This window comes from Eschscholzia californica, unplaced genomic scaffold (assembly GCF_041429995.1).
Source record: "Eschscholzia californica isolate CP2 unplaced genomic scaffold, dmEscCali1.0.p SCAF_2, whole genome shotgun sequence".
Lineage (NCBI taxonomy): Eukaryota > Viridiplantae > Streptophyta > Magnoliopsida > Ranunculales > Papaveraceae > Eschscholzia > Eschscholzia californica.
Genome location: NW_028238309.1, coordinates 48,544,444 through 48,559,337, shown reverse-complemented (window position 1 = coordinate 48,559,337; position 14,894 = coordinate 48,544,444). Strand labels below are relative to the sequence as shown.

General features: G+C 35.2%; 1 protein-coding gene and 1 pseudogene across 1 annotated transcript; one reads left to right on the top strand and one right to left on the bottom strand.

The window, feature by feature from the left end:
* Nucleotides 1-1,451: 1,451 nt before the first annotated feature.
* On the top strand, nt 1,452-3,516 carry LOC147558606 (uncharacterized; annotated as a pseudogene).
* Nucleotides 3,517-10,869: 7,353 nt separating this feature from the next.
* LOC147558605 (F-box protein At4g19940-like) lies at nt 10,870-13,074 on the bottom strand. Its single transcript, XM_086657563.1, has 2 exons — nt 12,892-13,074; nt 10,870-12,786 (listed from the first exon to the last, which is right to left on the bottom strand). Exons 1-2 carry the CDS (start codon nt 12,919-12,921, stop codon nt 11,212-11,214), a joined length of 1,605 nt encoding a protein of 534 aa, XP_086513689.1. The 5' UTR covers nt 12,922-13,074; the 3' UTR covers nt 10,870-11,211.
* Nucleotides 13,075-14,894: the final 1,820 nt, after the last annotated feature.

Below are 14,894 nucleotides of genomic sequence, written 5' to 3'. Positions count from 1 at the left end.
GACCTAGAGCTCCCAGGTTCGAATCCCATAGAAGGTGCAGGGGCGGCCCGGGCCCAAAGCAGCCAAAGCGGCCGCTTTGGGCCTCAACGTGACGGAGGGCCTAATGTTTTAGATTTGTATGTCAGTTTGTCAAACAATAATAACATTCTAAACTATTTTTAATTATATCTTAAGTTGTCGCTTAATGGTTAAGGCTTTGGATTATGTGTAAGAAGTCACGGGATCGATTCCACTTATAAGTATTTTTTTACAAATTTTTTCTAAGCGTATAGGGTTCCAATTTTTAAACTCACTTGGGGCCTCCTAAATGTTTGGGCGCCCTGAGAAGGTGGAATCTTTGGTTATTTGAATTGAGATTATTAAGGTATAAGTAATGTACTTGGGCTTTAGGTCACAGTTTAGTTGGGCTATAGGCCCGGTCCTGTAAGAGTTTGAATGAGTGGTTATCGAACTTATCATATCTTTGATGTATCAATGTAATAACTATTGTTGATCGTACTCAATTTAAAAAAAAAAGTGTACATTATTGAACAGGGGAAAGCCTGATGGTTGTATTACTTTTGGGGAATTTTATTCTGTGGTTGAAAGAGGACAAACAAAAAAGAAGAGAAAGTGGTAGAAGAGAGGGCCAATTAGGAATCAAATTTGGGTGTAATTATTAGCTTCTTTCACTTATACTCATGCCAAAGTCCCTACACAGACGCAACCTTGTTTTAATTTTTGTATTTGGTTTCTCCATCTTAAAATACTAATGGCCAATCTCATCAAAAGAAAAATACTAATGGCCACAAAATCAAACCTTCAAGTAGTACACCACCACTTATCCATTAGCCATCTTTATTTGTACCTCAGGGTAAGAATTTTAGGATTTTATTCTACACTTTTTTGTTGTTATTCTTTGTACTAATAAGAAAGTTCAATCAGCTACTAATATGTATTATTCAAATGCTTGGACTCCATGTTTGTGAAGAAATTAAGCCTATTCCAACTTTTAACTTTATTTGCCATGTTTTGTTGAATTGGAAGTATATTCGAAGAGGCGAAGAGAATGTATATATATATAGGCGTGTGCACATCATAAGTAGAAATGTGGATCGCGTATCGCTAATAATCCCTATCGTTACTGTTATCTTCAAAGGAATTCTTAAGCTATAATTGATTTTTAGTAGTTGGTTTTTCTTTCTTATGTCCACTGTACGTTGTAAGTGTGAAGATTTCAGTGAACTACTTTAGTTTTAGTCACATAAACTCCTAGAAATCAAGAAGTCTTTGAACAATTCTTAGTTTGAATGTTTGTTAGGTGAATCCCACTTTTTTTTTTTTTGAAATAGGTGAATCCCACTTAGTGAGGGAAGTTGTAGTTTGTTATTCTTTGCAATTAGTCGCTAGTTGTAAAGGCTCTATAAAGCCTCACTTTGCTTTCTCAAATAATAAGATACTCTTCCAGTAAAAGTTAACTTGCTTCTTGAGTAGTTCACTGTTCTACTTTAGTACTGTTTCACATTTGGTACCAGAGCAAACTATGGCAGCAGAAGTGAATAACTTTGTACAACCTGCAATTCCAAAATTTGATGGTCATTATGACCATTGAGTATGTTAATGGAGAATTTCTTGAGGTCGAAAGAGTACTGGAGTTTGGCTGAAAGTGGGATCGTGCAATATCTTGTAGGACCTGTTTTATCTGATGCACAAGTTAAAACTTTGGAAGACCAAAATCTGAAAGACTTGAAGACCAAGAACTATTTATTTCAAGCTATAGATAGATCTATATTGGAGACTATCTTGAAGAAGGATATAACAAAGGATATTTGGGAATTAGTGAAGAGAAAGTATCAAGGTACAACAACTAGAGTTAAGCGTGCGCAGCTGCAGGCTCTTCGCGAAGAGTTTGAGATGCTTCACATTAAGGAAGGAGAGTCTGCTAACGACTATTTTGCACGAACACTAACAATAGCCAACAAGATGTGGATTCATGGAGAAAAGATGGGAGATGTGATGGTCATTGAGAAAATTTTGAGATCAATCACACCTAAGTATGATTATGTTGTTTGCTCCACTGAAGAATCATATGAGATAGATGATCTCTCGATTGATGAACTGCAGAGCAGCTTGCTTGTTCATGAACAAAGAATTATTGGTCATGTAATGGAAGAACAAGCATTGAAGGTGAGTCAGGAATATAAATCCCCTACGCGAGGACGAAGTCGTGGAGGATTTAGAGGAAGAGGCCGAGGACGACAAGGTTCATATTAAAAAACATACTATAGAGTGCTATAGTTGTTATGAGTTGGGACATTTTTCATATGAATACCCTCATAGAGAAAAGGATACCAATGCAAATTTCATTGAGCACGAAGAAGAAATGTTGTTGATGTCTTATGTGGATGCCAAAGAAGATCAATCCAAGAATTTATGGTATTTTGATTCTGGTTGTAGTAACCATATGAGTGGAGACACGAGGCTATGCAAATATCTTGATGAAACTTTCAGAGAAAGTGTCAAGCTAGAGAACAAAAATAGTTTATGTGTGAAAGGAAAAGGAGATATTAACAAGCACAAAACGAGATTAGTGGCAAATGACTATGAACAAGAGTATGGAGTTGACTATTCAGAATTATTTGCACATGTGGTAAGACATGATACGATTCGATTGATCGTATCTTTGACAGCTCAAAATGATTGGTTTATCTACCAACTTAATGTGAAGTCGGCTTTTTTTACGGTGAACTAAATGAACAAGTGTTCATCGATCAACCTCCATGTTATATAAAGAAGGGAGAAGAACATAAAGTATACAGGTTAAATCGAGCTCTATTCGGACTGAAACAAGCTCCTAGAGCTTAGTACAGCCGTATTGAGTCATATTTTTTGAAGGAAGGATTCGAGAAATGTCCATATGAACATACATTGTTTATCAAGTGTGGAAAAGAAGGTAAAATCTTAATAATATGTCTCTATGTGGATGATCTTATATTTACAGGAAACAGTGAGGTCATGTGCAATGAATTTAAGACATCTATGAAAATGACGGACTTAAGAAAAATGCATTATTTTCTAAGTATCGAAGTAAACCAAGCTGCTGATGGTATTTTCGTTGGACAGAAGAAATATGCTCAAGAAGTTCTTGAAAGATTTCAAATGAGTGATAGTAATTCTGTACAAAATCCAATTGTATCAAGAACAAAACTTACCAAAGATGTTGATGAAGTTAAGGTTGATAGCATTTATTTCAAACAAATCGTTGGGAGTTTGATGTACCTTACTGCCAAGAGACCTGACCTGATGTTTGTTATAAGTCTGATTAGTAGATTTATGGAATCGCCGACAGAACTCCATCTCTAAACAGCAAAAAGAATTCTACGTTATCTTAAGGGGACTATCGTCTTTGGATTATTCTACAAAAAAAAAAATCAGAAGCAAGGAGGGTTAAGAAGCATGGACTATGCTGGTGATTTGGGTGACCGAAAAAACACTTCTGGTTATGTATTTATGCTTAGTTCAGCGGCTATTGCTTGATCATCGAAAAAACAACCCGTTGTCACACTATCAACAACCGAAGCAGAGTATATAGCTGCAGCTACATGTGCATGGAAAGGCATTTGGATGACGAGATTACTTGAGGAGTTAGGTTGTTCACAATGTGAGCCTACTCAAATATTTTGTGATAATAGTTCGTTCAGCTATCAAGTTATCCCGAAATCCTATATGCATAGAAAAAGCAGGCACATAGACGTTAGATTTCATTTTCTTCTTGACCTTACAAAGGAAGAAGTGGTAAAATTGGATCACTGTCAAAGTCAAGGACAAATAGCTGATATTCTTACAAAACCATTGAAATTGGAAGTTTTCTTGAAGTTGCAAAATCTGCTCGGGTTTCTTTCAAGTTCATGTTTAAACTGGATATAATTTAAGGGAGGATGTGAAGATTTCAGTTAACTACTTTAGTTTTAGTCAAAGAAGTGCCTAGATTCAGGAAGTCTTTGAACAATTCTTAGTTTGAATGTTTCTTAGGTGAATCCCACTTTTTTTTTATGAGATATGGTGAATCCCACGTAGTGAGGGAAGTTGTTAGTTTATTATCTTTTTCAATTAGTCATCCATTGTATAGGCTCTATAAAAGCCTGACTTTGTTTTGTGAAACAATAAGAAACTCTTCCAGTAAAAGTTAACTTGCTTCTTGAGTAGTTCACTGATCTACCTTAGTACTATTTCACAGTAGGTGATTGATGTTCGTTACACCATTCATTATCACTTGTCGTTGACCAATAAAGAACTCATGATCTTGTGTTAGAGCCTCTCCAATGCAACACTCAAATTGAGAAATTCTAAGTGTCACCTAGAATGTTTTGAATTTTTACAAAAGAATATCTTCAATACAAAATTCAATTTGAGTCTTAACATGATGTGGCATCATTTAATTATAAGATGTCTCAAGAAGTAACTCAATATTTGAGTTTTCTATTGAGAATCTCAATTGGCCACTCTATATTAAGTACAAAACTACTCATCTAGTAAATAACACCTAAGTAATTTTTAAGTTTTTACTGCATTGGGGACGTGTTTAGGACTGAGGGTCTCAATATTGACATATAAGAAAGATCTCAATTGAGAATCGACACATAGGACAATTTGCGTTTTTTTAGTTTTGCATTGGAGATGTTCTTAGTTGTATAATGGAGACCTCATGCTACACGCGGCTCGTGGTGTCGATTGAAACAGACCATGACACACCAGGACAATCACTTAGTGTTGAGACATGTCCCCGTCTTTAGGGTCAGACCTTTAGTTCGTGTGACTGATGTATTTTAGCTCATTGAGAAAGTTCGTCGCAATATAAGTTGTATAAATGTTTGGTGGATGACTACTAAGTCGTATATATCAAAATTTAAGGAGTCTTCGAGATTCTAAGGAATACACCATGGCTTTAATGTCACCAATCAGTGAGGTCGATTTGTGATCTAATACTTGGGTGACTTCAGATCCTTAATTGTCGAATGAGATTGGACTTACTCAGAAGATACACCACAATGAATGTGTCCCCTGGAAGTCACAAAGTGGTTCCGAGTCGTGACAATAATGACTCACATGGCTGGGACATTATTTGGGACACACCAGACGTAATATGCTATTGCCCCGTGAGACGAAGATGTAAATGCATTCGACCGACTAAATAAGGATTTACATATCAATTACAAACATGATGTGACTGCGTAGGAAATTTCATTGCAAATGGCGACAAAGGGATAAATGTTTAATTCCTGCATTATGGGAAACACTGTAGTAAGGGCATTTGGTGGAATTTGACATTAACTTGTTAAGATATGTTATTTAGTTCATATGAGTATATATACGAGACTGATTTAGTGTGAAATATGAAACTTTTGAGTCGGGAATCCGTGAATTTAACTTAGAGGATCCTCCTTCTAACTTAGTAGTAATAATGGAATTATGAATTCTATTTACACAATGAAGATGTTAGAGAACACCCTTTCTCTAATTCACCCTTCCCTCCCTATTGGTCCTTTGTTTCTCTCACTGATTGAGTTTTACTGGTTTAGTTGATAGTAGTTGTATAATGGAGACCTCATGCAACCCCTACGGGTACATTGTTAATCATAATTGCAGTTTTGGGTTTGCAATTTATTTATTTATATAAAATAAATTTGGTTTTTTGAGTTTACCCCCTCAATACTAATTGAATTTACCCTCTTCAACTTACTATTTTTGTTAAATATACTAAGAAAATGTTTGACGTTGTGTAGAAAAAGAATATGATTATCAAGAAGAATGATCAGATAATGTGATTTTAGTAATTGTAATACCTCAATGTGTTAGATTTAGTCAAGAATGTGATTCGTAAGACTTATTTTATCCATACACTATTTAACTTGTGATTCAATCCATTAACGTCAAACATGATTTACTATTTCTAAAGATGCAAACTCAACTTACTAATGTATGGAGGGAGTAAACTCAAAAAATTCAAAAAATACACGAAAGACACCCTCACTAGAACAAGTCGGCCATAGGGATGAGAATTTGACACGTAGAGGTGCTGTGGTAGTCGAGACGAAGTTAGGCAGGGTTTGAAGGTGGGCCCTCGTTACACCTTAATATTGTCCCACGTGCCAGCTAACGTAAAGCGTTTGGAGTGCTTTTGATGACTTCTTAGTTGGACTTTTGTTGGGGCTTTGGGTCCCCACTATTACTTTCCCACCAAACGTGTCAAAAACCAGCTCTTGCCGGTAAATGTGGCCCGATATAATATCATCTCCTCTCATTGGGCCCTTCTTTCTCATTTAATGATTTGTCTTTTCTTTTAGCCCTTAAAGAGCCCTTGGGCCCCCACGTGCCTAATGAGTCAAGCCATCAACCAATCTCAATAAAGGCTTAACTTTTTGAGCCCGTCATTGTCGGGCAGAGGAGATACATACGTGTCAATCACAATTAGGTCTAATTAATTTGGACTGCTCGAGTTTCCTTATTAATGATTTGGACACCCTATAGTCACCAAATTTGTCACTATAGAACCGACTCAAATTCCCTAGTTAAACCAGTCTGATTCTTTTTTTTTTTTTTGAATGACCGTACAATACAAACAAATCAAATCTTTGTGTAGTTAGTGACTATGAATTAATGAGTTGTTCCCCATTTGCTTATGTAACATTAAAGATATGATAAGGAATATATTATTTATGAAGAAGTTACAAGAGAAAGTTTGATGTTAGTTTAATATTAAATAGCAATGTCCTTAATATCTAACATATAAAATTGTTGATCCCATCACCACATCACATATAAAGAATTAGTGTTTGAGCATTATAATGAATGTAAGTGTCAATCTTTTCCATTGCAATCTTCTACTATTATTTGATAAACCTTGTCATTCTCATGGGTATAATACAAATCTTTTTGTAATTGTTTTAGTAGGTTTTAAGATTGACCCCCTAAAGTACGATGTGTTTCTCGCATGGTCCTCTAAGTTAAAAGAAATCATTAATTTAGCCATTAGGTCGAAAGTTAAGTTAATTTTGACTCGTTTTTATTTCTTTTCTTTCTTGCCCTCAACAATTTCTATCTCCATCTTCATCCCAAATGTTGAGAAATTCTTTTCTAAGCGTTCTTAAAAATCTAAATTTGTTTCGTGTCCATCAACCTCAAGATCAATCAACTTATGAAGAGAAAATGAATGCAGACCAATCAACAATGACGATAAAACAACACTTAAGAGAACTTGAAAATCCAATTCATGAAAAATCCAAACATGTTCATGGGGTTACGTTGGAGAGGTTTCCGTCCACGAATAAGATTCGTTTGCGGAACGAAGGAGAAATCCCTTCCACGAACCTCCCAGGAACAAGATCAATTTGCGGGAGAGAGGAAAAACCCATACACGAACAAGATGTGTTTCTTTGAGAACCCCCCGAAAACAAGATATGTTAGTGGAAGGAGAAACCCCTCCCACGAACAAATTTATTCGTTCGAGAGGGGTTCTCACCCCTCCTATATTCTTAAGTTTTTGTAACGAAGTTTTCGTTTTCTCAATAATATTTTGAAGTTTGGAGGGAATGCTGATGAAATGAATAAGATGAAGAAGATGAAATTTGAAGTAGTGATGACGGAAGAAATTAAATTTTTGGTCATGTTGATGATGAAGATGAACTGGATGAATATAATGAAATAGACACAAATGGTTGAGGGGAAGAGAGAGAGAGAAAGAAAAGAAAACTAAAATATAAGTCAGACTGACTTAAATTTAACCTGTCGGTCAAACGGATGGAAATTTAAAAAGGAAGTCAGTTCGACATTTTTCCCGTTTAAGGGGTTACACGGGAAACTAGTCATAATTTAGAGGACCAATTGCAAACTAATTCAATTTTATAATTTTTTCTTCATAATTTAAATAATACTGATTCATTTTACCATTATTGCAGAAGAACCATGGCATAGAAAACAAAGAAAATATCTGGGGAAAAATTGACTAGAAAGAAAACTAGATCTCTCTTTTGTGGTATCATGTTCTTCTATATTTTATTAGTGTTTGAGAATTGGGAACTTTTTTTTTTTTTTTGTTGAAATGAGTATTGGGAACTTAGTGCCTCAGAAAGTATAGACAAAACCCAAAGATTTTATTCGTGCAAAATGTAGTGCTAGATATAAAGGTTTCACTTTCAAGGTGGTCTGTATGGCCATGCACTTTCCTCTATAATTGGTGTCAATACTCTTCCTTTGCAAATTTATAATACCCATTTAAATATGAGGAAATCATTTGAATCCCAATCCCATTTATTAAATAATCAAAAGAAATCTATCTTTCTGTTTTCTTTTATTAAATGAAATTATCAACAAAATAAGGTTTGAGGTTTATTGATATGGTTGGTTCTACCAAACTTGTGTATTTTTAATTTCTGTATTGATTTGATTAATAACCTTTTGTTGGATCATGACATGCACAATATGCATGCTTTAAAAGCATGATCATGTGTTGTAGGACATTTTATAGCAAAGAAAGTGATAATATGTGAGAAAATGAAACTAATTTAATTTTACAAGTAGTTATTAATAATTATAATATTATTTTCCGATTGACCCTAAAGTATTACAAGCTTACTGGGTGACCACCTATGTTAGAAGAAATGTCGAGTTGGTATGAGTTTTCAATCTCTTATGCACGGAATGAAAAGCTAGACAACCTTAATTTCTTTTTCGACATTGCTCGTCTTTTTCTTTCACTATTTTTATTTTCATCCCTTATGTTTCTTACTGTTTCCCTCAGTCCTCTATCTTCATCTCCATCGTCTACATTCTTCACCTCCTTCATTAAAGAATTTAAAAAGAAAAATGAATTGCAATTTTTTTTTTCTCTTCGTCATCTCATCATAAGAGCGGCAATATGAGAGGTAAGAGCTTTAATAATTTCACTGAACTCCTATGTGCTTCTGTTAATTCCTCCCCACTTTCTTCCTCCTCGAGTCCCTTCCATAATTTTCCCTTCATCTCCTTTTTCATCTGATTCAACGTCGTTGTTGTCTCTCATAGTTGTCGTTGTTGTCTCTCATAGTTGTCGTTGCTTGTTCATCTAATTGCTTCACTTTTAACGATGTATCCGCTGTACAATTTCCCTCCTATCTATGCATCTCTCGCGTCCATGAAATTTCAAGCGGGGTATAATAGGTAATAAATGTGTTATGAAAAATACGGGATCTCTGGAGAGAAAAAAAATCCTTAAAAAAGAATATGATCGTTTCGATCAAAAGAGAAGCAAAATTTTGTGAAACCATATGTCAAAAGGTATTCCAAAGATTGTCTATTAAATACCATCAATAGACAAATGAATTCGTCAAACGAAAAATAAAATTGGTTTTGATACACGTAACTACTATTGTTTATAGAGAGAAACTACGAATGAAGTTTTTTATTTGAATTTGTCAACGGGTGTAAAGGGCCCAACCCCGAACAAAAAAACTAAGAACACGAAAGTAACAAAAGAATCATAAGGAAAGCATCACTAACACACAATCCCTAAGTATACCGAATTCTAATTACACCCCTTTGATCATCTCTCACTATTTGCTGCAACTCGGAAGGAAGATCACGTGTCGTGTATTCTGACACTCCCTCCTGTGTCCTCAGTTTCGACAGATAGTCGGCCGCTTGGTTTGCCAAGGCGGATTTTTGTTGTTGTTAGTAAGAATGTCTACTGTTAGTTGGGAATCAGTGGCAATTCCCACTCTTCTCAGCCCACATTTGATTGCTAATTGAAGACCCAAACAAACACCCTGTAACTCATGCTTCAATACTGAAACTCGGTGTGTCCTAGCTGCTGCCGCCACAAGTACCTCTCCCTCTGAATTTCGAATAATTGCTCCATAACCCCCAGCTGAATCGTCGAAAGCACCATCAGTGATTATAAGCACCTCGCCATTTGTTGGTCCATGCCACCAACAGGATTTGGGTGCCCGTATGTTCGGTGTCATTGACAGATTCCAGTTAGCAAGGATCAGTTGGCCCCCTACCGTACTAGGCTTTGTCCATTGTCCATTCGATATCTCTTTTCTAAAAATGACATTAATGAGGAACTAATGGTAAATCTGATCTCTAGTAGATAATCGAAGTGTTGAAAACTTTGTCAAACGGAAATGGAAGAAGACAAATTTATTTTGATACATTAGTCCGAATTCATTTTTCACTCGTAACGTATTATGAACAACTATATTTGCCTGTTCATAAGATATTATTTCTATTCATTACGGATTACAACGAGAAACACAATTAGTTCAGGAAGAAATACGATTTTGTGAAGAACAAGTATGATTTTGTCATAATGCATTATATATGATTGTAATAATGTATAATGAACAATCATTATGCATTATGAGAATTCACAGAATATTACACCGGAGGGGTATTTTGGTTAGAAAAAGTTGATTTTAGATCTCTCGTAAATTATGATTTTTTTTTTTTTGATAATTTTGCCTTAAACTAAAATTAGTTCAGAAAAATTTAGATCATTGATATATTTTTGGTCGAGTGAGAACTAGTTACCCATTTCAATATTTCATCACCCATAGAATAATTTTTGTATGGTCTCCATATTATTTCCTTGGATAGTTTCATGGTATTTTCGAGCTTATTAAATCGAATATCAAATGCTCACATCAGATTTACACATGTAGAATCAATTGGTTGTCACTTTTTCTTAAAAACTGAGTAAGGACCCCCTTGCTCCCTTTTCAGTGCTAGGATAGTCACTCGACGTTTGACACATCAGGCGTCCGTGAACTAAAAATGCATAACATCGTACAAAATAGGATGTAAAATAGGAATCTTCACATATGTATGATCAAATTCTCTCTTTCCAATCGATAATAAACAAAATCTAGGTTTCATTCAATAAAACTTTCTTAAGAAATCTCAAACAAATTCTAGAAGGCAACCTAAACAAAAGAAAAGACCTCTATCAGACATTATGCTGATCTTTCAAATTAGCTTTGCAGCAAAAACTTGTAATGAGGGAAAAGCAAGTTAGCTACAATGCCGCTGAAAAAACGTGGTTATTTTTTGGTTGTCAAGGGGAACAAGATATAGAAAGCGAGAAAGCGATAATACTACGAGGAAAGACAGAGGAAACAACTGTATAATTAAACAAAAAAATGACATAAACACAATAAGTTTGTACTTAGTTACTCCAACAGGAGGAGGATATTGAGTTTATATACTCGGATTAACGGGTGTAAGGGTTTCCACGAACGTTGCAAACTGTGTAGGAGGGACAAGATCATAAATTGGGCAAGGGGTTCCTCTAATTTCAAAATCCTTGAATTTCTTCTTCTTCCAATCATAGAAATAGTAATCGAAACGCCACTGTCCATGTTCACATGTTCTTATGATTATCTCGTCATCTATACCTTCAATGGTATGAAAATAAACCCTACGATTTCGCTCCCAACCAAAAGGTAATGTAATAGTCACTTCATTCCAATTTATGTTTGTATTCATCTCACCATTTATCTTATCATCATCTTCAAATATCCATAACTTGACAATAGAATCACTCGTTCTAATCAACAAAGCGACACGACCTCCCACTTGTATCAAATAAGCATACGGATCAGGCTTGTTTCTCATACGGCGCGTGTCATCTTTGTAATGATCTACAGGCTCATTAAAAACAAAATCAGGAATTGTGATTGTTCTGAACTTCTCACTTCCAATATCAAATGCCACTACGCATGCAGGATTATCTTTATTATCTAGACTGAGTTCTATAACCGCATTAGTAATCCAATATATAGAACCATTCACATAAATAGAACTTGATCCTACTAATGCATAAGGTGGGACATCTTCGATCATTCTCCATGTATTATTCCCAACTGTCAAGACTTCACAAACATTATAATCTGTCGGTCTACCCCCTTTTCTACTTATACGCCCTACACAAACTAACTTGTTTTCCTTAGTACAAGGATCAAATCCAAGTTGGTAGCTGCCCTTGAACCAGTTTAGCCCATCATCTATAATATTCTTTTCTTTTTCTTTAGGAAGAACTATTGATTTAATCCATGGTGTTACTTGTTTAGTGCCGATATTGTATATGCGAACGGAATGATATGCTTTTGGGTCAATGAAACATATCAATCCGTTTACAGGTTTCGAAATACTATTATAGAACCACGAAGAAGTTTTACATACAGTGGTAATGAATGATACTGATCTTTCGCAATAAAAGTCGGCTGTTAAAACAAAATCCATATTAAGAAAATTGATTTCCCCTACCAAGGAAAATTGAGTAATAGAACTTGGCCCTGGTTGTGGAACAACGATAAAGAGACGGGGTTGTTTAGATCTGGAACGATGTAAATCGATAAATATAGTATCTTGTTCAATTAAGTAGCACCATCTTTTACAAACAGACTTGAATTTCATAAGTGATTCCACTGGAAGTCTGCTTAGTATCTCAGTTGATATCGTTTCGTGGATAAACCTACCACCATCACACTTCTTCTTCTTCTTCTTCTTCTTCTTCTTCTTCCTCTTCTTCTTCTTCTCTTTTTTCACCACCTTCTCAAATTTAAAAGGTTCCCCTTTTACCCACTTGATCTTCTTCTGAATCTTCTTCTCCTTTTTCTCTACTTTGTTAGATTCAAAAGGTTTAATTAACTTATTTTTCTTCTTCTTCTTTTTCTGAACACTCTTTTTCTTTCCATCAATCTTATAAAATTCTAAGGGTTTTACACTATCTTCTAACCACCTCTTATGAATCTGTTCTATAATAAGCCAGTACTTATTATATATAACAAAGGAAAATAAGAAAGAAAATCAATACAAATACGAAACCCTAAACACAATTATAAACTAATAGACAATGTAGTTAAGATTATACATTACCGAAAAACCAGGCTCGCGTATCAGCACCATGTGTTTCTGTTTCTTGATTTCAACCAGTAATTGTCAAATTTTGCACTTCAGGGGGAGAGAGAGGAAGGAGGAAGACGATAGGGTTTTGATTTTGTTATTCTCATAAATATTAAATAGGCAGCTGACCAGCCCTAGGCGTCCTTTTTTTTCTCTTGTTTTTTTTTTTTGTTAAGAGGTACAAGTAACATTAAGAAATCAAAGTGTTATTACAGTACATAGGAATTAAAAAGAAAGGTATTCTATGCCAAGATTCCGATCTATTCTTCTTTCTCGCACGTTTCGCTAACTTGTCCGCTGGCAGATTGAATTTCCTGTTAATGTAGTTAAACTTCACCCTGTTTATCCGGCTTTTAATTTCAAGGATTTTGTTGATGTGAACTCTAGATTGCCATTGTATCTCCCTTTTGGAATTCTGAATATGTTTGATAATATTAATGTTATCGCTTTCAATGATGATGTCTTGATAGTTATGTTCAGCTGCCCAGATGAGGCCATTAAGGATAGCAACAACTTCGCCTTCTTCACTATTTCTGTTCCTGGATATCGCTGTATGAGCTTCTATGAAATTTGCACCCGAGTCATGAATAATTAAACTCGTACCTGTAATTTCATTCACATTGATAAAGGATGCATCTACATTTATTTTCAACCAGGGAAACTCTGGTGGGTTCCATCTAGTATGTATGGGTTTGGTTTTGTTACTGTGTAAAGACATTTTTTTGGGGAAATTATAAATCATTTTTATAATGTGGGTAAGATCAATGATTTCGTGTTGAAAGCAATGATCACATCTAGTTTTCTTTTTTTCTCTCTCCTATCTCTTTCTAATTTTTTTTTTTTATACGTTTGAAGATGCCAAAACAAACCACCCATCTCTTCTTAACCCTCACGGGTTTCATCATCAGGTTATGGGTTTCCCTCATTTCCTTTTCAGATCAATCCATGGTGATTTACCTAAAAGTATCCTCACATATTCATTGAGGAGGACATCAGCAGTGTTTGCCACAAAACCCTAACTTCACATTCTTCTACTATTACTGATAAAGATGACAACTTTTCTAGTAGTAGAAGTAGTGGTAATACCAATCTTGATTTAGATTGTGAGAAATTCTGTAAAATTCTTACCATGAATCACCACCACTGTAGTCTGTAGTAATAGTACTTCTTCCAATATGATAGAGGCAGCCCTAGATCATTCTGGTGTGGAACTAATCTCACCTGAATTGGTTGAGCAAGTATTGAAGAAACTCAGTAATGCTGGAGCCCTTGCTAGCTCTGTCTTTTTTCAGGTAGGCTGAAAAGAAACAAGGTTTCAAACACACTACTGATACTTACAATGCCCTGATTGAAGGTCTGGGCAAAATCAAACCGTTCAAATTGATTTGTGATATAGTTGGTTCTATGAAGGTTAAAGGTTTATTGACCAGGGAGACATTCGGATTGATCGAACGAAGATATAGTCGAGCTAGAAAACCCCATGAAGCAATTGAAACATTCCAAAAAAATGGAGAAGAAATTTGGTATGAAACAAGAATTATCAGATTTCAATAGATTGATTAGTGTTTTAAGCAAGTCTGGGCATGTTCAGATTTCAACAGCCCTTCTCTCTCTCTAGATCTGTTCTAGAGAGAGAGAGAGAAAAGGAAAAAAAATTTATAAAGAGAGAGGAGAGAGAAAATAAAAAAAAATGTTTTTTTTTTATGTTTGAAGGTCGCCGGCCGGAAAATTTGCCGGCCGGCGACTTTCACCGGAGAAGATGATGAGGTGTCGAAAAGATGAAGTGGCAGAGAGAACAGATGAGATGGAGGAGAATTTTCAAAAAAATTTATTCTGTATTCCCCACAAAAATTTATTCCCCGGAGAATTTTCAAAAAAATCTGGATTCCCTCGAGAATTTATTCTCCGGAGAATTTTCTTTATTCCCCTAAGCATCGGCCAAAAAAAACCGCTACAAAAAATTAATGCGAAAAAAA